The sequence below is a fragment of the Callospermophilus lateralis genome, chromosome 8 (assembly GCF_048772815.1).
Source record: "Callospermophilus lateralis isolate mCalLat2 chromosome 8, mCalLat2.hap1, whole genome shotgun sequence".
Taxonomy (NCBI): domain Eukaryota; kingdom Metazoa; phylum Chordata; class Mammalia; order Rodentia; family Sciuridae; genus Callospermophilus; species Callospermophilus lateralis.
Genome location: NC_135312.1, coordinates 83,895,893 through 83,922,941, shown reverse-complemented (window position 1 = coordinate 83,922,941; position 27,049 = coordinate 83,895,893). Strand labels below are relative to the sequence as shown.

General features: G+C 35.6%; 1 protein-coding gene across 1 annotated transcript in view; it reads left to right on the top strand.

Moving 5' to 3' along the window:
• Positions 1–27,049, top strand: part of Enpep (glutamyl aminopeptidase) — an 80,693-nt gene that overhangs the window by 26,025 nt on the left and 27,619 nt on the right. Inside the window, exons 4-11 of the mRNA XM_076864573.2 lie at positions 1,890–2,010; positions 4,465–4,619; positions 5,287–5,400; positions 8,841–8,975; positions 11,711–11,776; positions 16,845–16,910; positions 17,052–17,200; positions 24,934–25,013. Of these exons, the coding sequence (XP_076720688.2) occupies positions 1,890–2,010; positions 4,465–4,619; positions 5,287–5,400; positions 8,841–8,975; positions 11,711–11,776; positions 16,845–16,910; positions 17,052–17,200; positions 24,934–25,013 (886 nt within the window). The remainder of the gene's footprint in view (positions 1–1,889; positions 2,011–4,464; positions 4,620–5,286; positions 5,401–8,840; positions 8,976–11,710; positions 11,777–16,844; positions 16,911–17,051; positions 17,201–24,933; positions 25,014–27,049) is intronic.

Sequence of the window (27,049 nt, the reverse complement as noted above, 5' to 3'; positions counted from 1 at the left end):
GGGAGGTCTCATGGTTGTCCATTCCTCCTCTTTGTCAACCCTCTTTAACTTCTGTGCACACCACAGAAGCACATAGTGTGTGAGCAATCGTGGAGTGAATCAAGAGGACCTGCTACCTACTTCTGTATTTAATGGTAGAGAATAGACACGGCAGAAAATCTGAGAAAGTTTGATCACACTAGTTGGTTCACAGAGGGAAGACTGTGAGACTCTAGATGGACAACGTGGCAATCCTGTGTGATCCTGCTGGCTTTAGTTCCATATGGTTGGTTACCCTATTACCTTTGTTTCATTCAGTGAGCACCCACTGGATCCTCAGTTTCACATAACTGCTTGGAAAATTCATGTCACTATTCACTGAAAGGACAGAAGGGCAGGGAGAAAATGGGTCACTCATCATTTTTGACAAGTTAAAAAAAAAAATCAAAGAATGTTGAGATAAGTTGTGTTGTTCTTGAGCATATATTTATTTTTCCAAATCAGGCAAGAATGTCACCTGGTGCATATGAGAGTCATGAGCCAGTGCTGATAATTTAAGAATTTGTCCTTTATCTTATTGGATCTTTCTACTGTTCTTCACTGCTGAGAAAAGATGATTAAAGATGTGTGCTGTCATGAACATCAAAACCAGCAATTTTCTATAAATAGTAAAAGAAAAGAATAGGCATCTTTTTTTTTCTTTTATTCTTTTGTTAAACCTTGAGTCATCTGTTCTGGTTAGGTCAGTGGCCTTGAATTTACTAGGTATACCTTTTGCTTTCCCTGAGGGTTTTTGATCAGGCCTTGGGGTGAGTATGCATATTTCACTTGAACTTCTCATAAACCTTCAGCCGATTCTAGCTGACTCTAGCTAGAGACTTCAGACTCTGTCTGAAGCACCTTTTTCTTTTTTGCATACAGAGAAACTCTGAACACCTGTGATATTCTTGCACATAAACCTGATGTTTAGGAACCACATCTACTTGCATAACATTATGATTAAGATGATTCTTGATTTTTTTAAAAAAATCATACAAACTTAGAATTGGGGGAAATTATGCTTGGTTTGATTGATAAATCTTGTCATAGCGGCAAGAAATAATACCCTAGCAAATTAGAGAGTTGATGTGGCTTTTGAAGATGACTCCCTTTCAGGAAAATTTTGGATCATTATATTTTAGGCTCTGGGAACAGAATAGTTGAAATAAAGAAAAGATGATGTGGAAAAGCTGGATAGAATAGCACAAGGAGAAACGTGTTTAGGGGCTTTTTAGATGAGAATAAAAATCATAGGAATTCATTTTGTGAAAGACAATCTACACATATGTAGACAAAAGCAGAGACAGAAGACAGATTAGTGGGTGGTTTGAGTTTGAATAGATGCATAGAATTTAAGAAGAAAATATATTTATAGTTAGAAAAAGTAATAACATCTTTTAATGTTTTGAACCATTGCATCTTACACTTTTTTGTTTTGAGTACCAGGGATTGAACTTAGGGGCACTTAACCACTGAGCCACATTCCTAGCCCTTTTTTGTATTTTATTTAGAGACAGGGTCTCACTTATTTGCTTAGGGCCTCCATAAGTTGCTGAGACCAGCTTTGAACTCTCGATCTTCCTGCCTCAGCCTCCAGAGCCACCGGGATTATAGGCATGTGCCACCATGCATGTGGTGTCTTACACTATTTCCAGTCACTAAAGTTGCTCAATAAGTGATACAATTTATGTGGACCTTTCACACACTGGTGAAGTGATTTGTCCACAATCACACAGCTAGTATGAAACAGAACTGGGATTCAAATTAGATTTATCTGACTCCAAAGCCTTTTTGATTATAATACATATTATAGTTTATTTGTGTTTTATCAAATGCATAATTTTCACTGATTTTTTTTTGTATTTTGTTAGCTTACTATTTATGTCCAGCCAGAGCAAAAGCACACAGCTGAGTATGCTGCAAACATAACTAAAATTATATTTGATTATTTTGAAGACTACTTTGCTATCAATTATTCTCTTCCTAAATTAGGTAAGAATTATTTTTTTTCTATTTTTAATATTGCCTTTGTTTTTACCTGAGTTGATTCTTTGCATCTGATTAACTGTCATCCCTAAGTCCTTTTCTTATATGCGTACTATACTGACTAGATGATGTTGAGATGTCCATTCTGTATTCTTCCAAAAAATAATGTGTATACTCTGTTTGGATCTATGTACAGTGTTTATTTACAAACAAAAATGATCAAAAATAAAAGTATGTGCACCGAACTGCAGAGCTTATTAATGATGGAACAGAAACAGCAAACCAGATTCGCTTAAACAACCAGCATCCATCCCAATAGTGTACATGCCTTCCCAACATCTGTGGGCTGGAAAAGAAGAGGGGTAATTGATGTCGCAAGAGTTCCATGTGCTTCCAATCTTCCCATTGTTGTGCAAGACTAATTCTAGATTCTCCAGCAGTTAAAATGAAATGCTGGTGCTCCTTCCAGAAACATCTTTTTTTTTTTTTTTTCTGATATGGAGGGAGGCATGTTTTCCTTTTAAAACAAGAGTCAGACTGTAACCAGAATAGTATGGGTATGACATTTCTATAAATAGCAGAAATACCTTATTAATAAACTTGAGTGGTGTTGGCAGAACTTTAAATTTAAGATCCATAGAGTTGCTTGTAGTGATGAAATGAAAGGCAGTTAAAAAAAACAAAACAAACAAACAAAAAAAAACCAGCCAACAATCGGCTTCCTTGCTCTTCTGTCTGCCCTTCCTTAATAAATTATCAATGCAAAACAACTCGAATGACAAATTTCCTACATGAGAATAGCTATGGCTGGGAGAAATTTGTATTTTTTTTCCCTGTGGAAACAGTTCCCTTTTTTTTAAATTTTATTGCTTAACAGTGATTACAGAAGGAGACAAAAAGAGAAGCAGATTTTCATCCAAATCAGAAGAATAATTAATAAAATATGAAGCAAGTGAATTCAAAGGATTCCCCCCCACACACCCCCTTTATCTTACTTGTACTGCCCAGAGTAACCTGGGAAGTGGAACTCTGGTGAATTTCTCTGGCTCTTCTCCTTTCTTCCTCTCTCTTTCTCCTTCTTTATACTCTTTTATGAACATTTTTAACCCTTTAAGAATTAACTGCATCATAGAAGTAACTTCTACTCTCATTACACTCCAAAAGTTAAACATACTAGTGCTATTTAATTATAATTATAGTGCTATTTAATTATAATTCCAATACTCAACCAGACATATTACCAAAAAATTTTATTCAGTGATAACATGCAAATTACACTTCACGATATTTTGAAAAATATCGGCACTTGGTGGAGATACTGCTCCATCCTTTCAGGGATATTCTTATGACAAAACAATAAAACCTAAAAAGTAAAGAAAACTATTACTGTATCTTGACCTCCACTTAAGATATATCCCTTTGTGAAAAGCTTTATGCTTCAGAAATCTTTATTTTAACCAGAAATAAAGGGCTTTTCTTTGTCTTGTTTGTTTTTCAGGATCTTTTTATTGGTGCACCATAATTATACATAACAGTGAGATTTGTCGTCATATCTGCACCTGTATACAATATAACAAGAAAGGGCTTTTCTTACATATTAGATGAAAACTTCAGTTTATTTCCACTTTTGTCCCTCATTTAAATTCTATGTAATGAAAAAATTACATGCTTATTACGGTTCATTGACCAGGGAATCTGTATTTTCCACTAATCAACTGAGCATTTTCTATTTGGGGATTTAGCTGCTTGAGGCTTCCTCCTTTTTAGAGGTATTAGGTCTATTATCAGCCTCAGCAAACATAAAGAATAGGAACTCCTCACAAAATCTGACACTTTAGACCTGGATGAGAAGGAAGAGAGAATATAACCAATTCCATGATTATCCAACTTATTTAATATACCTAAGTAGATAGTAAGCTATTAGATTGGTGGAGAATCAGGTGGACCTCAAACTGTATAGAATTAAAGGGGAAAGGAAGTTTCATATTCTCTATTATTCTCTATTCTTGGTTAGAGATTTATTTCTGTGCCCTTAGCCACTCTTTATTTCTCAGTCCTGATTTGAAGACTCTCTATTCTCTTTCTCTTCACAGCTTATCCTCAAAACAGATGCTTTTCATAAAATAAGTGAAAATCATGGATGGGGGAGAAACCTAATATAAAGAAAATACATATAGAGAGTAACAAAAGACATAAAATTATAAAGCCTTGAAAAAAGAAGGCATGAGTATTCTTCTTTTTAGAAAAAAAAAGAGACACGTTGCTATCTTAGAGCCAAAAGGAAAAACTCCCTGGAAGTTTTAAGACCAAAATGTTTGAATAAACCATTACTGTTTCTCACTCTAAGAAATTATTTTTAGATTTTTACAAAACATTCATCCAAAGAACTGAATTTGGTAAGAAATGCTATGAACAAATGGGAAGAATGCATTTCTCACTGGAGTCTTTCTTTTTCCATAGATAAAATCGCTATTCCAGACTTCGGCACTGGTGCCATGGAGAACTGGGGACTTGTCACTTACAGAGAAACAAACCTGCTTTATGACCCTCAGGAATCAGCCTCATCCAACCAACAGAGGGTGGCCACTGTGATTTCCCACGAACTTGTGCATCAGGTGTGCATGGGAGATTGGCATCAAGTCAACTTTCTTTCTTTCTTTTTTTTTTTTTTTTTTCGGTTACTAGGGATTGAACTCAGGGGCACTTAACCACTGAGCCACATTCCCAGCCCAGCCCTGTTTTGTATTTTATTTAGAGACAGGGTCTTACTGAGTTGCTTAGCGCTTCGCCATTGCTGAGGCTGGCTTTGAACCCACAATCCTCCTGTCTCAGCTTCCCAAGCCTCTGGGATTATAGGCATGTGCCACCACATGTGGCTCAACTTGCTTTTGAAACAGACTTAAAACCATAGGAATAATTCAAATTATCTATGACTTAGCAAATAAAAAATAGCTGATTCAGAAAATCCTGCATGAAGACCATTCTTAGTACTAATACGTATTTAATGATAAAGAAATTTAAAAAAATATTTTGCCATTGGTAAATACATAGGCCTTCCTATAACTTTATAGATTCTCAGTAATATCTAAATAAAGGTAATAAGGCAAGGAGAATTTAATATCATTTAAAGATCAGGATAAGTAAAGCAGGAAATAAATACAGTGCTTGCCACTTCTCTGTCACAGTGTCAAAATTTAGATGGATAAATAACTGTTTTGAAATTTTCTAGTCTCTTCTACCATAAGAAGAATTGAACTCTATCTTTATTGCTTATCATTTCAGTGGTTTGGAAATATTGTAACCATGGACTGGTGGGAAGACTTGTGGCTGAATGAAGGATTTGCTTCTTTCTTTGAATTCCTGGGAGTAGACCATGCAGAAAAAGAGTGGCAAATGGTGAGCCCAGAGCACATGCATTCCAGATCTCTTCTTTTCATTTTACAAAGCACAATAACAGGCCAGTGTCAGGATCCAAGGGTAATGTGCTTTGGGAAGTTCATTGTGAGAATAGGGTGGAGCCAGGTGGCTTCCAGAGAACTATGCTTAAAGCCAATGCCTAGTCCCTACAAGGCAACTGACCACCACATCAGATATCCCTGAGAGATATCCTTGAGTAAAACTTTGAATCACTTAAAAATACATGTTGAAGCAGGAAAAAAAAAAAAAAAAAAGACAGCCAGCATAGAAAATGCCAACCCTATGTTCAAGAAGTATCTACGTGCTAACCCTTTGAAAAATGTCTGTCTTATTTTGTAAACTATTTACCTTAGACAGGGTGCTCTAATAGTGTGGTGAAGAGATAAAAGAATAAACTTAGTAGTTAGCTACAAGTTCAAATCTCAGACACATTTTTTCTTAGATTCATGACAGAAATGTGACCTTGAGCAAGTTACATAAGCTCTCCTTAGTTCTCTCTTCAGTGTTCAATAAGGACATTGTTCTCTATCTTAGAAGCTTAAAAGCTTCCAAAATATACATATATTGACTATTAACATAAAGTGTACCCCTGAGGGACCTGGAAAAAAAAATACCCATGTAAACTCTATAGATTTTTTATTTGTTTTAGAAAACTTAGCTGTACTTTGTATTTATATTTAGATGGTCTTAGTATTCTTAATCTGATTGTACCTATGAATGTGTGTGTCCACAGAGATATAAATGTGGGAGTAGAATTAGGAGATTGTGTTTGATGTAGAATACTGCCCTCTACTGGGAAGAACTAAAAATATAAATGCCTGAAACCCTTGCCATTTCCCTAACCTGCTTTAAAAAAGTAAAAAATCTAATTTGCAATTATTGCTTCTTTAAAAATTTAATCTATATCATGATTTTTTATCCATAGAACTATCGACATCGGAGGCAAGATAATTCTTGTACCCATCTTGCCCCAGTTGTGACAACCAAAAATGTCCTCGTATACTTCCAAATGGCACCTGAGGACAAAAAATTTCCTGGAGTAGATGAGAACCACTCATCTACACTGAAAATGTATGATTTTATAATTTATTGAAAATAAACTACATAAATAAGAAAATCATTTCAGCCTTCTTTCAAAGGAATCCAATGCCCTTCTTATATCAAACTGTTGTAAAAAATTATGTTTGAATAGTGTCTGATATTTTAGTTTCAGTGTTTGTTTCAAGAACACTGATAAAATTCCAGAAAGATTTGGTATGCAGATCTTGAAATTGCAAAAAAAAATTTAATCATACTGTATAATATAGTCACAGTTTATCTGTTCCTTCTTCCATTCATTCATTCTTCATTTAGGAAAACTAGAGAGGACCCAAAAATAAGTAAAATGTATTCTAAGCCCTTAATGAGTTCCTAATTCAAAGTCGTGTTGGTGAAGAGGTCAGATAAAGGGAAATGTTTTGTGAGAGAACTTTATGGTATCACAATAGTGAAACCTTATTTCTTTGTTTTTTTTTTTAACCAAAGCTTTCTTTTTCTTTGTTTTCCATATTTTTATTGGTGCATTATAGTTATACATAATCATGGGATTCATTGTTAGATATTCGTACATGTACACAATGTAACAGTGTAATTTGGCCAATATTGTTCCCCAATATTTCCCCTTTCTCTCCCTCCTTCCTCTACCAATCCCTTTCCTCTACTCTACTGATTTCCCTTCAAATTTCTTGAACCACAACCCTTCCACATTTCCTTTCCTTTTTCCCCTCTAATTTACACATATGAGAGAAGACATGTGACCCTTGACCTTCTGAGTTTGGCTTTTTTCATTTAACATAATGTTCTCAGGTTTTCTTCATATTTGTGTGGATGACATACTTTCATTCTGTATAGCTGAATAAACTTCCTTGTGTATATATACCACATTTTCTTTAACCAGTCATCTGTTGATGGATACTTAGGCTGATTTCATGATACTTGGCTGTTGTAAATTGTGCTGCTGTAAACATGAGTATGCATGTATCACTATAGGACGATGACTTCAGTTCTTTGGAATGAATACTGTGGAGTGCTGTATCTGGGTGTATGGTGGTTCCATGCCTAGTCTTTTGAGAAACCTCCATACTGATTTCCACAGTATAACCACAGTGGTTATACTTTTTACAATCCCACCAACAGCATAAAAGTGTTCCGTTTTCTCCATATCCTCTCCAGAATTTACTGTTGTTTGTATTTTCGTTTTTGTTTGTATTCTTGACTGCCATTCTGACTGGAGTGAGATGAAAGCTCAGTGTAGTCTTGAGTTGCATTGTAGAACCTCCTTTCATCAGTGAAAACTCTGAGGGCCAGGAAGTTCACATGAGCTTTCACATAGACAATAGATATTGAAGCCAAGACTGCAGTCCAATTTCTAGATACTGAGAATAGGATTCTTTCTATGCAAACTGCCTATATGTACAAAAGTCAAAATCCAAGTCAAAATTAAACTTAACTAGCAGTCATCATTTGACAGCAGTACCTTGCCTATTATAAATAGACACCATAAAATTGGAAAATGTCAACAAATATGCCATGTTCCCCTTTGGGAAATATTTTAAATTAAGTAGGCTCAATAAAGTTTCTGATTTTTAAATTACTAATGACTTAACAAAGTTAAATTTCAGATTCTTATTCTTTAAGAAATAAAATCATAATAGCAGCTAAGGTGTTGGTTTTCCTTTCATGCCAGGATCTATGTCAAGTCCTTACCATGAATTATATCTTCAATCCTGTGCACAAGTCCACAAAGGAGATGCCATTATTACCCCTGTCTAGTGAGGGAGGGAACTTGCTTAAAGACAGCTTAGAACCAGTGAAGTTGGGCTATACTTTTAGGCCTCTCGACCACTCTGTTTTGCTGAGAAACACAAAATGAGAAGTGATTATAAGAACTGAAGAATAAGCTGGTTCTTTTTTACTAATTATGACTTATCCAAATTCCAAGGACAAATTCACAGGAAATAAAAACTGAACCTCAGCTTCAGCAGATTGACATGCTACTTTACTTAATTCTCAGAACAAACTCATGAAATGATGTCACTGCTCCCATTGCACAGATGTGGCTATGGGGCTTAAAAAGTTTGGAATAGTCCAAAAGTCACACAGAAGTGGTAAAACAGAATTCATACCCATTTTTGTCTTTTTGGCCTGTTTGTAGGAGAATGAAGTCAAAGCAGTTATAAATAGAAGAAGGAAATTAAATCAGTACAGATCAATCAGTGCAAAATATGACTAATTTGATTGTTTGTTTGAAAATTGTTTGTTTCAAATAATTTGAATCATTTATATTAATTTTCTCTCAACTTTTATTATATATGGTATTACAAAATGTGCACCAGTCTAAAGGAAGTGCTCTATTTTTTTGGCTCGTTCTGTCATTTCAGCGTGACCAGATATTACTTGAAGATGTATTACCTGTACAAGAGGAAGATTCTTTAATGTCTTCACACCCAATAGTCGTCACCGTGACAACCCCTGATGAAATAACATCTGTTTTTGATGGAATATCCTATAGCAAGGTGGGGAACTGTGGCATTGCTTTGAAATCTTCCTGTTTACTGACTTTTCTTTCAAGTAGAGGCTAAAAATGGTAAGAATGGTAGTATACCAAGTGGGCTCTGATTTTTATAATTAGTAGTAATTTAACAGTTACATTTTATAATCTGGTTGCTTAAAGATCAAGATAATGATAACTGGGCATTGCCACAGGATTTTTGAATTCAGTGTTTGAATTTTTCTCTTTTCATTTGTGCTTGTACCTGCTTCCTGCTTTCATTCTGATAATTGAACATTTAGTCTTTTTTTTTTTTTTTTTTGTATCAGGAATTGAATCCAGGGACACTTAACCACTGAGAGACATCCTCAGCCTTTTTTTTAAAAAAAAAATTATTTTTTAGTAATAGGTGAACACAATGTCTATTTTACCTTATGTGGTGCTGAGGATCAAACCCAGTGCCTCACATATACTAGGCAAGCTCTCTACCTCTGAGCCACAACCCCAGCCCACCTCAGCCCTTTTTTATATTTGATTTTGAGATAGGGTTTTGCTAAGTTGCTGAGGCTGGCTTTGAACTCACGATTCTTCTGCCTCAGCCTCCTGAGCCTCTGGGATTACAGGCATGTGGCACCATGCCCAGCAAACATTTAGTCTTTTTTTTTAATATTTATTTTTAGTTTTAGGTGGACACAATATCTCTATTTTACATTTACATGGTGCTGAGGATCAAACCCAGTGCCCCATGCATAGTAGGGGAGCGCTCTAGCACTGAGCCACAATCCCAGCCCCAAATATTTAGTCTTTAAACATCAAATTTAAAATTGTTTTAAAGACAGTATATCTTACTTTTCTGCTATGTGGTCTGTCAGTGAGGAATCCCATATATGTGGGCACTTTTTCTAGTAGAATCCTTTAATGCTCCCAGTAAACTTAAATCTAAATCAGTTAGAAGGAAATATTCTTATCCATTTTTAGATAAAATTTAAAGATGACTTGTTAGCATTTTATAAATGAGGAATTCTTATTCAATAAAACTTTTATGAAACACTGCTGAAAATCTATAAGCCAAAGTTTTGTGCTACCTGTTCTCTCCCACAACAGCTCCTGAAGTTTCTCCTTCAGATATATCCCATTCCTATATGTCACATCATTTAAAACTTTATTTTTGTAATTTTCCACTCTGGTTTCTTGTGGTTTACCCACTACATTAAGTTACTCAAAAACTACTGCAAAGTAATACAGTTTGGTTTGGGGTTTTTTTTGGGGGGGGCATTGATTTTTTGTACCAAGGACTGAACCTAGGGGTGCTGAACCACTGAGTCACGTCCAAGACCTTTAAAAAAATACATATATATATATATGTATTTTAATGTATTTTTAGTTGTAGTTGAGCACAATACCTTTATTTTATTTATTTTTATGTGGTGCTAAGGATCAAACCCAGCGCCTTGCACATGCTAGGAGAGAGCTCTACCACTGAGCCAAACCCCCAGCCCCCCAAGACCTTTTTATGTTTTATTTTGAGATTGGGTCTCACTAAGTTGCGTAGGACCTTGATAAATTGCAGAGTCTGGCTTTGAACTCACGATCTTCCTGCCTCAGCCTCCTGAGCCACTGGGATTATAAGCATGCATCATCATGACCAGCATTTGTTATTTTAAGTGATGCCTAAAATATAGTTTTATTTATTTATATCATAATTATTGAAATAAATACCTATTAAACTTGACTTAAGTGAAAAAAAAACTATGTTTTAGTATTTGAAATTTATAGCATCATATGTTTTGGCTTTCCTTCTCATATTATTCCCATGGTGTCTTTTTTAGTCTTCTTTAATTCTTTTTCCTTCATATTATCAATGATCCTTTTTATCTTTCTGTTAAAATGAAAATTTCTTATTTACTTAACAGTCTATTTCATTAACTCCCATGGGAGACGTTAGAACAAGTTTCAAACACCCAGAGTCATAAGTATACCCAGGACTTAAGATATTAGGTCAAAAATAAATAAATATGTTTCTATGACATATAATAGCTTTCTTACTATGTCTGAAAACAATTTAAAATGCTTGCTAAAGTATGGTAAAAATTACTAAGTAGGGGAGGCAATGTTTGTCTGGTCAATTACTCAAAAATTTATTTAAAAATCTTATAAATAGTGTATCTTAATATAAATCTTATAACATGTGAAAGGAAAGTAGAAAACAGGTATTCATCAGATTGTTCAGACAAAAGAAAACCACATAGATAAACTACTTTTACAGAGGAAGATTTTTTAAATCTAAATTATATACTATTCATATTAAATTGATCAGATAAATCTTCAACTCTCTATGTCCCTCTGATAAATACAATATTTTTTTCCTGCATGGAGATACATTTTATAATTTGTGAGAATTTTACACTGAACTCTTTTCTTCATTCATCAAAGACCCTGATCTTTTGACAGTTTCTTTCATTTACAAAGCTCCATCTGCTGGTTCATTTGGAGAAGTGCAATAATCATTGGCACGGTAAGTCACTGAAGTGAGGGCCATTTTAGCAATTTCTTTACCTTTTGGTTATTTTAGAAACATAGATACTAGGGTGTACAAAATGGAATTTTATCCTAAAATCTATAACCATATAATTTAATAGAATCATCTTCAAGAAATAATCTCACAAATATGATGTTGAAATACCAGCCACTGTAGTGATAACTGATATTTCTCTATATAATCTTTATTAGTTTTATTTGTCACTTCTTTTCCCATCATAGGGAGCTTCTATTCTCAGAATGCTTGAAGACTGGATAACACCAGATAAATTTCAAAAAGGATGTCAGGTATGATTTATTACTTTAAGTGGTATTGAAAGTAAGCTACACTGACCAGTGACTGATGAATGTTAAGAAATGTTGCTCATTAAGGATAATTCCTTTTTCATTTTCCTTACTCAGGGATAGACAGTACGGCAAAAGATAAAAGGTCATTTTACATCCAGTTAAATGCCTATATTATATCTAAATTATCAAGTTCCAGAAGTTTCATGGAGAAGTTTAAACAGCTTAGTTATCTTTGATACACTTTACATGTACTCTAGCCAGCTCTGGCTTCCATAGCAAATTAGCCTTGATGGCTCAAACAACAGAAATTTATTTTCTCTCAGTTTTGGAGGATGAAAGCCCAAGAATCAAGATGCTGGCCAATTTAATTCTGGTGAGGGTCCTCTTCCTGTCTTGCAGATGGCCACCTTCTTGCAGTGGCCTTACATGACAAAGAAGAAGCACTGTGGTGTCTTTTGTAAGAACAATAATATCATCAATAGGGTCTCACCCTCAGTACCTCATCTAAATATGAATACCTTACAAAGGCCCCATTTCTAAATACCATCACATATGAATTTCAGGGGAACACAGTCATTCAATAGTAATATGATATAAAAATTTAAATCTATCTGTAAGGGTCTTCCCTTTACAGTGAGTATAAGACTTTTTCCTTATGATTGGATTGGAAAGTAATTAATTAAAATATCTTTTTTTTTAAAGAAAGAGAAAGAGAGAATTTTTAAAAATATTTATTTATTTATTTATTTATTGTTTTAGTTTTCGGTGGACACAACATCTTTATTTTTATGTGGTGCTGAGGATCTAACCCAGCGCCCCGTGCATGCCAGGCAAGCACGTTACTGATTGAGCCACATCCCCAGCTCAAAATATCATTTTTTATGATGGAATCAATAAATAAAGAAGACCAGCTTCCTTTCAGAAAGGGAAATTTTAAAAATTTTTCTAAATTAAAATTTTTCACACATTCCACTTAAGCATATTTTCCAGTGGATGATCTGGTTTCAGTTTTGTTTTTCTTGCAGACTTTTATCCAGTTGTCTCAGGGTTGGTGTTTTATAATATGTATTATTAAAGCCATTATAATGTGTCGCCATAACTGCCCTATCTGCAGATTGATCCCCTCCCAGCCTAGAAAAGGAAAACTGTTCCTACCTCTTCCTTCTCCAAACTCCCTACTGTGATAACCCAGGGAGTTACAGGGATCAGTGTGGATGACATCCAACCCATAAAGCAGAAGCAGAAGACAGGTTGGAGCAGAGCCCCCACTAACTCTCACATGGAGGACCAGTTCCTTTGGGGGATGTGATTCCCCAGGACAATGCCTCCATTCCTAAAGCTCTCACTATGGCCATCTCTTATCACATGGCACTTAATCCTGTGATACTCAAAAGGAAGCAGGCCCCTCTAGACCAATATTAAGATTCCCAAGTGACTATTAAAGTAACAAATAAGACTAAGATTTAGGAAATATTTAGGGAGTGCACTACTATATTTTACTTCTTTGTTCATTAATAAAATATTCTGTGTAGATGTGAGATGCAAAAGGAGAAGCTGTGCGCTTGAGCTTACATGCACATGAGAACATCTTGTAACTTTTCCATCAAACTCAATTTTTTTTTTTTTTTTTTTTTGGTACCAGGGATTGAACCTGGGGGTGGGGGGCATTTAATCACTGAGCCATATCCCTGGGCCTTTTTTATTTTTTTATTATATGACAGGGTCTTGCTGAGTTGCTTAGGGCCTCACTAAATTGCTGAGGCTGGCTTTGAACTTGCGATTCTCCTGCCTCAGTCTCCTGAACTGCTGGGATTACAGGCCTGCACCACCATGCCTGGCTCAGACTCAAATTTTATCTCATCTTCCCTCATTGTGAGCACCCTATGGAGGAACTCTCTTCTACATCTTTCTTAGCATATACTCCAATGCCTAGTAGAAAATGTTACACATACTAGGTGATCCAGAAGATGTTTGTTGAATGAATGAGTGAATAGTCTATAATAAATAACATTGTAGAACATAGAAATGAAAAAGAAATTTCATTTTCAAAAATTGAGTTAAAATTGCATTTGCAAAGTTTTCATTCTAAATCAAATTTTCACTAATAAATCACACATCCTTGGTATCTTCAGAGCAGACTTCAAAGACTAACTTTAGAGCTGATCTTTCTTATTCACTTATTTAGAGAAGGGCCAAAAAAAGTCCGTAAAAACAAAGAGCTGAACTAATAATTCAATAATACACATTTCCTTTAACCTAATATCTGTTATCATTAATTTAAAAAGTTGCCCCAAACTAATATTTCTCAACTTAAAATCTTCCTTTACCTTAACTATGATCACATGTAGTGCTAAAACCTAACTGGCATGGATAGATATTAATTTTTCATACCATTATAGTGCTATGAAATGAATTTATAAAAAGAATCACTAAAATATTTATCTTTTCCTCTCAAATAAAAGCGAATATCTAAAAATAGCATATGATCAATATATTCCACATTCAGTAAGCTCTCAGACCAGCTGGGACATTCTTTCACATAGTTCAGGCTCCTGAAAAATAGACTCCTTGAATTGCAATCACCACACTATGATGGTTGCCCGGAAGTCCCACAGTCTGTCAGACTGGAGTTACTGCTCTTTTCCTTATAGATACTGCTTCTCTGTCAGAAGTGGCTGCATTAGTTAACCTGGTGGTGATGAATGTGGGAATAGCAGATATCTGTTCATGCTTATCACACCTCCCCAAATCCAACCTCAGGCAACAAAATATTTAGATGGTGTGGGGGAATAAAAGCAAAGTCATTCATTATTTTTGATAAATCATTAAAATTTGTCTCCTAAAAATAGATCATAGGTCATTAGTAACAATATGTGGTTATAGAAAATAAATGAGAGGTACTTCGTCCTTTATTTTTCTTGTAGTATTAATAGTATCCCTCGTAAGACAGGAATGCTGAGCTGGAAATTGTGCTCATGTGCTTTTCCTTCTGGGAATACTAGCAATAGAAACACCGTTCCTTTTCTTCTGTACTCACGAATGTCAGCTTATGAGGGACTGTGGCCTAGGTTGTTGCATAACTTTAGCTGGAATGACTACATTGTGATTATTTGTGGTGAAGAAGGAAAGTTCTTCAACCAGAATATTCAAAAGTGATCATCTAAACAAAATAAAAATTAACACCGTTTCATATAGTGTTATATAAATTTCCATTCAGTCTTTAGTTCCAGAGAAGCAATAAATTGCAATTAAAAAAAATAACCACCACCATGATGAAATCCACACATGCTGATCCATGATTCAGAATTCTCTTCATAGTAATCTTAGGCAAATCTCTTCACCTTTGTAGGCACTCAGGTAGTTAAACAGAGCGGTTTTCTTCATCTAAAAATCGTGGGCAGTGTACTAAGTAATATTTAAAGTCCCTTCTAGATCCAAGATTTCCTGTTTCTGAGCTCAAGACCTTGTGAGTATACAAATAAAACCTAAATTAATTTTAAAAAGATACTCGACAATATAAATTGTCATTAACACATAGACATACCAAGTAGTATTATACCAAGTATTTGATTTTTTTTAATATATAATGAATGATTAGTGCAATATTCTGGAATCAATACCTAAAAATGATAGTTTCTTCTCTCTTCCTTTGCCTGCCCTCTGGTGGTGGTGCTGAGAAGTGAATTAATCAAAAGAATTTAAATGGAGTCAGTGTTCCAAATGGGCCTTCGTGCTCCCCCAGGCTTCCTGGGGTCCCACTGACCTTGTTTAGTCTCTCTGTGCTTGGATTGAAGAGGAGTTTAGAAGACAATGTGACTTAGGTACAGCACCTACTGAAAATTCACAGCAACTTAAGAGGGAAAATGATATGCACCCAGTTAACCATGACGAACACCTAAGGAGCCAGAGATTCTGTGGCACCCACCTGTAATCCCAGAGACTCAGGAAGTGGAGGCAAGAAGATCCTGAATTTGAGGCCAGTCTAGGCAACTTAGAGAGACACTGTTTCAAAATAAAAAATAAAAAGGGCTGAGGATGTGGTTCCGTGATAGAGCACCCTGGGTTCAATCCCAGCTTTGGGGAAAAAAAAAAAAAATTAAAGAAGTTTCTATTTATATCTAAGATTTCTTCATTTTAGGGGTTTTTTTTTGGGGGGGCGGGGTGGGAGTGGTATTGGGGATTAAACCCAGTGTGCTTAACCAGTGAATCACATTCCCAACCCTTCCTTTCTTCCTTTCTTTCTTTTTCTTTATTTGAAAAAGGGTCTCACTAAGTTGCTCAGGACTTTGCTAACTTGTAAGGCTGGTCTCAAACTTGCAATCCTCCTGCCTCAGCCTCCCAAGTCTCTGAGAGTACAAGCATGCAACTACCATGTCAGGCTTAGATGTCTGCATTTTAAATGGGAAATAATTCTAGAAAGTAACAGGAGTGATGCAGCAGGACAGAAGAAACTTCAGAAAGTTTCCTGCAGAACTTCAAGCAGTGTCCAGATATGGGATGAGAAGACTGGGAATTTTCTTTGGGGCTCCATCACATTAGATCTGAAAATTCATATACAGAAAAGGGTTTTGTGAACAGAACAGCCCAAAAGAGGGAGCCTTCTATTTAAAGATTCATATTTTGTTACTATTTGAAGAATAAAGATTTATTCTTTAAATTTAATAATTTCCCCACTCCATCCATCATCATTATTATTGTTATTGTTAAAAAGACTATACATTTATTTCCTTGGAGCAGAGGTCAGCAAACTACTGCCTGTAGACCAAATCCAGCCTACCACCCAACTTTTTAAGTTTTGTGAAGTAAAAAGGCTTTCTATATTTATGAATGGTTTAAAAAATCAGAATAGACTATTTCATAACATGAAAATTACATAGAATTCAAATATAAGTGTGTATATATGTGTTTTTTGGAGAATAGGTATGCTCATTCATTTATACATGGCCGGTGGTTGCTTTTGTATTATAGAGGCAGAATTGAGCAGTTGTGAGTAGGGCTTCAAATGATGTTGTAGAACTTTGAAAAGGCAGCACTGACTTCCAAAGTACTTGTTATCTTTTACATGCAGATTTACTTGGAAAGATTCCAATTCAGGAATGCAAAGACTTCAGATTTTTGGGAAGCACTGGAAGAGGTAAGGAGGAGTACACCCCTAAGTATTTCTTGTTCTGACTTACAGAAGATTTACTAATCATTTCTTTACCTGACTGTTCTATTCTTTATCTTCCCTTGTTTGTAAATGAATTAATCTATCTCTATTTTTTTTTAATCTTAGGCAAGTGAGAAGCCGGTGAGAGAAGTAATGGACACCTGGACTAGACAGATGGGTTATCCTGTGCTAAATGTGAATAAAACAAGCGTCACACAGAAGCGTTTTCTGTTGGACTCAAGGGCTGATCCTTCCCAGCCACCTTCAGATTTTGGGTAATTCATTTCAGAAAAAAAAAAAATAGAAATTTGGCAGAAATACCCGTCATTTGCTTAGATACTGCTCTCCAGTACATGATCAATGTGTTCAAATAGCCAGGTGGTCTCCAGGTTCAAAATGGTGGACTGAGCACACGCTGCTCTTCCCAAGATAGGAATGAGTGGAGGAATGAATGTACTAAAATCAATAAACCCTTAAGAGTAAGGAAAATAAATGGGTGGGACTACATTCATCCTAGAATTTTGTGAAACAAAAGCAGAAGGAGAAATACTGACAGAAAACCAACTGAGGAAAATGCAGCTAGATGATAATAAAGGGACCGCCCTGTCCCTAGTCAGGGTCTGGGCTCAGTGTCAGCATGAAGAATGCACAGCAGGAGTGAGAAGCCAAGCTGAAAGTAGGACAATTTTTATGACGTCTAGAAGTAGGACTTGTGCCCTTCCACTTTCTCCATCCACTACCAGTCCTTTCTCTACACAGAACTCTAAGAAATCTGGTTGTGACTCTGAGGCAAGAGTACAGAGGGCTGTTTACTAAAGAAGTAAACCAAAACAGTGGAGGAGAGCTAAGCATTTCCATTTCATTGGGACTCCCAGACTATAGCATTGACCTTTTTCATAAGTGTTATTTATTGGCTTTCAACTTTTATAATCAACCAATGGATAACATGTAACGGTGTTGTTATGGTGGCAGAATACACTGGAAATAGAACCTATCTTACCATTATAATCAGAAAAAAATACCTGACAGAAAAGAGGAGGTGGAAAAGGGAGAAAAAGTGGAAGAGCGTGTGGGGTACTTACTCAGTGGTGACAGGTCTCTTCCCAGATTGGTGACATCATGTTGTCCGTGCTGCTGTTCTGGTAGCTCAACCCTGGAAACAGTGGGAGCATCATGTGAAAATGGGCAAATGCTGTTTTGTCCTCTGAGAGCTGATTGTTAAGCACCAGCCCTCCAGGGGCTAACCTCACTTAACAGTTAGAAAAGTAGTAAAAAAAAAAAAAAAAAAAAAAAAAACTTCATGAAGCAAGAGTGGTGGAGTGAATATATTATTTAGGGGTACATTGTAACCTATAGGAAACTAAAAATCATTTTATTTTACTTTTTTTTTTTTTTTGGTTAAGTTTTAAAAGGAAAGTGGAAAAGTAAGCAACATAAGTGCACCAAGTCACCCTCCAGTGGATGAGTTAATACATATTGTCTAAACAAAATAAATAAATAAAGTTAGGATCCAGAACTAAAACCAGAAGCACTTAAAAGTAGAGATGCTAGGGACTGAGGTGGTGGCTCAGAGGAAAAGCACTCGCCTAGCATGCGTGGGGCACTGAGTTTGATCCTCAGCACCATATAAAAATTAAATAAAGGTATTGTGTCCACCTACAACTAAAGAATAAATATTTTTAAAATAAAAATAAAAAAGGAGACGCTGAATAAAGTGCTGGCCTTGGGGTGGGGTCTTGGTGGGTGGGGGTAAGATGGGAAGAAAACTGTGATTATTCTACAGTTTCCTAGTTTGTGATTAATGATGAGTTTATGTACAAATTTCACAAATTTAATTCTCTTGAGCATTTATGCAGCACTTAGAAACTTAATCAAATTCTCTTGCGTATAGTATTTATAAAAACTTAGAATCAAATTCTTCTAAACACTACCAGTTACAATTTCATTAAATTATTTTCTAATTTCCAAATACAAACACCTAAAGGTTTATAAATCTTTTTTGAAATTATTTGATATATTTTTAGAAATTAACAATTTAAAATACAAATACAGTTTATCAAATTAGAGTGACATTTTTTTCATCATGTTAAAAATCAAATCCTCAACTTTACCAAGCAAGATTTTTCTAGACAATTGAAACATAGATACTGAGTTCAGGTTTTCTAAATATTTTAATTAATATTACAAATCCAATGTGTTGTCTTCTCTGATTTGCTAGGTTTTTAAAAATGTTCCAAAGAGTGTAAAAATTGATACAGCATGTACCTCACAGCCAGTGATCTCAAAACTCATTCCATTTGCACAAGTTCAACTTGTACAAAGTCTTGATGATATGAGCATTTCTGCATAACTTATTTTGTATACATTTCTGGGGTGCCAAGTACCCCTCCAACTGAAAGGTAAAAATCAGACTCTCAGGACAACCAAACTGTATACAAAATTTTGGGGATATCATCCTGGCCAGCTCACCATGCTGAGTCCCTCCTAGGTTGGATACTAGGTGAACAGGAGCCTATACTAGGTGAGCATAGCCTATCACTGGTCCCTGGATATTGCTCCAGTTTCATCCAGTTCCAATTTTTATTGTCCCTTCTTGCAACTTTGAAATATTTGCGTGGGGTAAAGAGGATTTGAATTCATGCTCACCCAGGTGGCCTGCAATCTCCATTGACTGATTCTCACTGAAGAGAATCGTCCTCCTGCTCTCTTTCTTAATGATTTTATTGGCATTATTTTATAATTCCTGTATAAGTCATTTGGTGAGCTCAATTAGTTAGTAGCAATTAGAATAACATGAAGAATGAGAATCTTAAGCTATGAAGAAAGTATTTTGGAAAGCGTTAAATAACTATGAACCAGTTCTTTCATAGTTACTATTTTATGTTCTAGCAAATTACATTCACTAACTTTATAATAGTGTTGGAGCTGTTTGATATTAAAATTTAAAAATATTTCTCTCTTGTGAAACAAGATTTCTTTGGGAAAGTTTCTTGGTAATTATTTTCTCTTGTCATACATGCCCACTGATTGGCTGAGCCTGAATTAATTGGGAGAGAGGGATGGAGATGGAGACGGCGGGGATGGGGTCACAGAAAACATCTTTTTACCAGGATGAGATATTGAAGGTGAGCAAATTGGTGCAAAGGGAGTAAAACAAACTATAATATGGAGGAAGTCCTCAAAGGTTTTAAAAGGAGCTTTGTGCATATAATGTGTAACATTTACTAAGCCTTGACTAAGTAGCCAGCATTATTTTAAGCACTTTAGATGTGTTTTATGAGAACAGTTGAGGACAATGAGGCAGAGAGAGAGATTAACTTATTCAAGGTTATATACACACACAGTAAATGATAGAGCCTTGATCTGAACAGAGGCAGTCTGGCTCCAAGAGACTGGAAGCAGAGCAACTGGAAAAGTGGTGGGAGATGAAGGTGAGGAGAAAGGCAGGGACAGGTATGCAGGTCACATGAAAGATTTTGGACAACCGTGTGCAGATTCAAGGATTTTAAGGAGAGAATTGGCAAGATTTGCATTTTTCCAAGTTCCTCTCTCGCTACACTATGGGGACATGTGTGGAATCAGGGAGGCCAAGTAAGATGACATTGCAGTGAATGACTCATGTGACAACTGGGATTGATGGGCCCAGAGTAGGAGGGTGGCTGTGGTTGTGGCAGATATTCCAAAGATTTTAGTTCAACATTTTCAATTAAAAAATAAATAACAGCCGGGTACAGTGGTGCACACCTATAATTTCCAACTGAGGCAGGAGGATCACAAGTTTGAGGCCAGCTTGTGCAAGAGAGACCCCATCCCAAAATTAAAAAAAAAAAAAAAAATTAAAAGGACTGAGGGTATCCTTCAGTGGTGAGTGCCCCTGGGTTTAACCCCCAGTACTACAGTAAATAAACAAATAATATGCAAGTGACTTAATCAGATGAATCTGCAGAGAACAACTTCTTTTTAGACTATTGTGCTCATCTTGTAAGACAATGGTCATAGCCACATTTCTACAGAACTGAAAGATTTTTATAGACACATTTTATGATCCATAAACCACAACCTGTTTTCTATTTTTAATTCAGGACTTTGAGAATTCAGTCACACTAACAGCACACTCGGGTATTTAAAAAAAATTAAAATTGCCAAAACACTTTACTGTCCAAGGTATGAGAGAATGGAGAGCACTCAGAATTATGAAATTAACTATTTCTAAGGTGCTGGCTGGAAAAGCCTGAGGCACTCACCTGGTAGGCCATTATCAGCCTGAGCGGGAACCGCAGGAGCTCAGCTCTGTCACAATGAGGTTCCAAGAAGCTGGGTGTCTTACTGTAACACAAATTCTGAAAATGAATAGTTCACACCAGCACAAGGAAAATACCAGACCCTACACCAATATGAAGACGCTCAGGGAGTGTATGTGTACACTTCTTTACTTTTTATTTCAAAAGGGAAAGATTAAAATTGAGAAAACCTCTTAATTTTTCACTCTTTCCTCTTCATGATACATGATTGAAATGTAGATTTGACTTACTTTCAGGTGATAATTCAATGACAAAAGTCAACAAAACAGTTTCTGTGATGGTTCTGTAAACTATGAACTATTTCTTTTGTAGTTATTGTTTCATGTTCTAGTAAATTAGATTAGTCATATGAAATACTTCTACAGTCTTTGGATATTTGGGGGAAAAAAAGAAAGAAAGAAAAACTTGTTGGGCTGGAGATGAAACTCAGTGGTAGAGCATTTGCCTAACATGGGTGAGGCCCTGGGTTCGATCCCTTGCACTGGAAAAAAACAAAAACAAAAACATTCTCTCTTGCAAAATAAGTTCCATTGTGAAAGTTCCTCAATAATTGTTTCCTCCTGTCTCATGTCCACTGACTTGTTAAACCAAAGACAGTCAACCAGTGTTGATTGGATTTTAACTACTCTTTGGCTATAAATTCCTCTTCACAAAAACAAAACAAAAAAATTATTACCAAGTGAGCTAAATATATCAAGAATAAAATCACTTTCTACAATAAATTACAATACATCTTTGAATTTTATTCATGAAACTTAAGAGTATGAAACTATCTTAACCCATTTTTCTCTAATATTTGTCTTGAAATTCTACTTTCAGATACTATTTTTATTTCATTTGGATTCATAGAAGCATGATTTTTGGTGACCATTTATCAAAAATCAATATACTTGTCCCAGTTTTGTAAAACAAAAGCAAGGGGATGTTGTGCATGAATAGGAAAAGAAACTTAGAAAATAGGTTTTTCCCTGTTGAGAATATTTGTTAAAAATCATCAGTAGCTCCTGAGAAATAAGAGAGAATACTGTTTTCTTCACTTTATTATTATTATTTTTAAATCAAATCATGTACCCAGAAAGAAATGGGTCCTTTCTCCAACCCCAAGGTTCATCTTCTCTCTGGTCAGATGTGTTCCTGTTGGGTGATCTGTCAAGTTGTACTGTGAGATGAATGGCCTCTTCTAAGTATGCTTCTCACTGTTTAAGTAATCCAGAATGAGGAAAGTATTTGCTGAATAGAACCTTTTATAATTCAAAGGCTCCACCCATGTGTAGGCTTTTGCTTTAACATTATGGTGGCAACCTTCTCTTACAAATGGACCACTTACCACGTCTCCAGCGGGAAAGTTTTCTTTCTTTCTTTCTTTTTTATATACCTTTATTTTGTTTATTTAGTTTTATATGGTGCTAGGGATGGAACCCAGGGCCTCACACATGCCAGGCAAGCGCTCTATCCCTGAGCTACAACCCCAGCCCTGGCCAGTTTTCTTGCCTTGAAAGTCCATCCATTGTAAACAGGCAGAAGAGGGGAGTAGGTGTGTCTTTGGGGGGCAATTAAAGTCAGTTTCCTTGGAGAAAACTAGATTGGCCACTTTTAGTATTGATGGAGCCCATTTCATGGTACCTTAATCACACACTTAAAAAACAAATCTTGATACTCATAAATTTTAGATGATGTAATTTTCATTTCTTGACATTTTGTATTCCCAAATCTCTTATTCTACTCAGTTTAGATTAGGTTAGATTGTGTGATACTAAAAATTACCAAATTGTATTCATTTTTGTCTTAGGATAATCTTAAAATCCTCAGGGCAACATTTTTTTATTTTTTATTTTTTAGTTGTAGTTGGACACAATACCTTTATTTTATTTGTTTATTTGTATGTGGTGCTGAAGATCAAACCCAGCGCCTTGCATGTACTAGGTGAGCGCATTACCACTGAGTCACAACCCCAGCCCAGGGAAATATTTTTATACATGACCTTGGTAGTATAGCTTCTGTCCACTTTTAGGCATGGTGTAGTCCTACTGACCATGTTTTAGGGTGATAGCCAAGATGTGAGGTCACATTGTGCACATCCCAACACAGCATCCTCTGTTATTTCCGTTATGTTTGGCACTGGAGAAAGATGAAGAAATATTAGTTTGCGTGGCAGCATCAAATTAACAGAGCAGTGACAGAGCAAAATATGTAGGTTGTGGTTATTTAACAATGCCTGTCTTCTGAGAAGCTGCAAGGGCTCTTAGGATGGCTTCCCTAAAAGCAAACCCTGAGATGATCATGTGAGTGAAAGTGACTCCTTAGGAAGTGTCTCTAGGAAGGATGGTCACGGTGGGCATGGGACAGGGAAGGAAGAGGAAGGGAAGGCAGTCCAGCAGAGGTGCTGTATGAAGTAGTTCTGTGGAGAGTAACTGGCTCAGTCCTGCAGAGAATTTCTGGAACCTGTGCAGAACACTTCAGAGTGTTCCTGATGGATGGGGTAAGAAAGGTTCTTAACTTTCAACCCATACCAATCAGTCATTGTTAACTAAGGGTGGCATCCAGAAGAATGCAAATTCCCAGGAATTTCTGTTTTTCCTGCTCAGGCAGTTTGAGGACAGTCCTCTGACAGAGAGACTTAGGTTTTGGTTGCCTCCAGGGAAAGCACATTGGAATCTGGGTTTCTAGGGGATAAGCATCAAGCTGTGTCCACAATAGGACCCAAGAAATAATTTATGTACTGGTTTTATGAAATTTATAGCCAAAAATTCCACTGCAATAAAATACTCCAAAGGACCCAGTAAAAAGTCCTTTAAAACACTTCAATAATATAAAGCAGAGGATTACTTTTTTCACATAGATAGCAAAAATCTATTCTTGAATGACAAATTTTATTATATCCTAAATGGGAGAAATGTCAATCCTAATTCTCTGTTAAGGAATTGAATGTTGACAGAGAAACCAACTTTGAGTAGCAATTCAAACCAGCTATTGGTACCTAGATCCATATTCTCTCTAGATACATGAGATGATGCATTTGTGATTGAGAGGAGAACAATCAAATGTCATTGATGATCTGTTTTTTGATATTTCAAGACTAAAATATTGGGAATATATTATATCCAAATACAAGCTACCTCTGCATACCAAGTAGCTAAGGAAAACAATTAGAAACCCCTGAAACATCTGATAATTTTTCCCTTTAGAGCACATGTATTCTCATGATTCTAGCTTAGAGATACTTAGAAAAGAGCATGAAACTTTGAAGGGGGGGGCGGGTTATGGTGGTGGTACAACTTCAATCTAACTTCTAAAATGTATTTCTTTAACAGAATTTTACAGACTGCCTTTTGAATTTTAACAATGTTTTGTGCTCCTTAACAGAAGCCATCAAATATAAAGTGTACATAATCATGTATTCAGATGCTCAATATTATGTTATACTTCTGCAATTTCTGCAATTTCTTTATTTCAAAGCCTCAAAGCACTTCATTGAATAATAATCTTCATTCTTGGATAATTTTTTGATGCAAATTTTCACAGTTCATAAATTTATAGAAATTGAGAGCAGTTACCTGACCTATTTTTATTACTAAAGTATGATTTATTAACTGTATTGGTTGCAAACTATACATTGGGTGATTATATAAGGAAAACATGTTTGTCTTGATTTTTATTTTTTATTTTTTATCTTTTAGTAATAAATTTTTCTCTTTTAAAATTTTTAGTTACACATGGAATATTCCAATTAAATTGACTGAAAATGATCTACCACTCAATGCCTTCTACAATAGGTCAGAAAAAGAAGGTAAATATTATCAATTGATTGATTGATTCTTTGAATTGGTGTTCTACATTAAACTAAGTGTGAAGTGTTACCCATAAGCTAAAATTAAATAATATTTAGCTGAAAGAAACCTCTTAAATAATTTATTGATGATTATAAATCTTTATCTGCAATAATGACTTTTCTACTTTGAGATTTTTTTTTAATCATTTACCATGATTGACATACCCAGCCTTGGGAGATCAAAGTATAAGTTTGCTTCCTTCCCTTCATCTTTCCCTCTCTCTCTCTTCCTTTCTTCCATTTTTATCTTTTTATCAAACAAGTAAGTCATTGAATTTTTTAAAATGTTATGTGGCAGGCTTGATTTTTTTTTAATGTTCTCATTAAATTAGACCAATCATTTTCTGAAAATTTATCTCTTGTTCTCTCCATTGATTTGTCTTTTTCTTACTTGAAAAATTCTAAAGTTATATAGAAACAAGGAGACATTATCACAGACCTCCACGTCACCAAAAAAAATAATAATAAATAAGACAGGTTTTAGCACTAATCCCAGAAAAATCGTGCTTTTAATACTTTTACCGATGTACTTGTTTTATGTCTAAAAACTTGTCTTTTATTTTTATTTTGCAGTCCTGGGGTTTGAACTCTGGGCCTCTTGCATGCTAGGCAAGTGCCCTTCACTAAACTATATCCCCGGCCCTTTTTATTTATTATTTTGAGACAGGGCTGTCACTAAATTCCTGAGGCTGGCCTTGAACGTCTGATTCTCCTGTCTTAGCCTCCAGAGTCTCTGGATTTACAGGCATGTGTCACTGCACTCAACTCAAAACATTTCTTGTGTAAGACAAACTAGACTGTGTCCTTTGCTCCATTCCATCAGGACTTGGTCTCAGGAGAGCACTGGGCATACACTTTCACCCGTGGCTTCTTAAGGCCAAGCAGATCACTTGTCTGTGGTTATGGTTTGGATATAAGTTGTTCCCCAAATTCTCATGTGTGAAACAACGCAGGAAGGTTCAGAGGAGAAATGATTGAGTTGAAGTCTCAACCCAAGCAGTGACTTAATCCCCCTGAGTGGGATTAACTGAGTGGTAACTGAAGTGGTAGGGTGTGGCTGGAGGAGGTGGGAATTAGGGCGTGGCTTTGGGGTATATATTTGTATCTGGAGAGTGGAAGTCTCTCTATTTTCTGTTTGTCATGTTAGCTGCTTCCCTCTACTATACTCTTCCGACATGATGTTGGGCCTCATTTAGACCCCCCCCCAGAAATAGAATTGGCCTTCTGTGGACTAAGACCTCTGAAACCATGAGCCCACAAATAAACTTTTCCTCCTTTAAAATTGCTCTGGTCAGATCTTTTAGTCACAGCAGTGAAAAAGCTGCATATGCCTATAACATCCCAAAATGTTAATTATGTCTGAGTTCATCTGGCAAGTAAATTTTATTCTGTTTCCAGTTGATTTTTTAAAAATCAGCTTTATTGAGATATAAGTTGCATACCTTTAAATTTACCCATTATTTTCTTATTTTACAGTGCTGGAGATTGAACTCATGACCTTACACATGCACAGCACACACTCTATCACTAAGCTCCATCCCACTCCACAGTTCATCCATTTAAAGAGTAAAATCCAATTTTTTTTTTTTTTTTGTATATTCACAGTCACGTCAGCACAGGCAATTTAGAGCATTTTTATTACCTCAGAAAGAAACCCTTACCTTTATCTATCATCTCTCCATCCTCCCATGCCTCAGCCCAAATTGAACACTAATCAACTTTCTACATCTATAGATTTACCTCTTCTGTACATTTAATGTAAATGAAATTACATATATATAATTATATGCAATTTATATATAAATAGCATTTTTTATCTTTTTTTCATTTAGCTTAATGTTTCCATGGTTCTTCCTAGTTGTAGCATGTATCAGCATTTCATTCATTTTTATTGCCAAATTATATTCCATTATATGGATATGTGACCTTTCTTTATACATTTATCAACTGACAAGATATTTGAATCATTTGTACCTTCATCTCTTGTCAGTAGT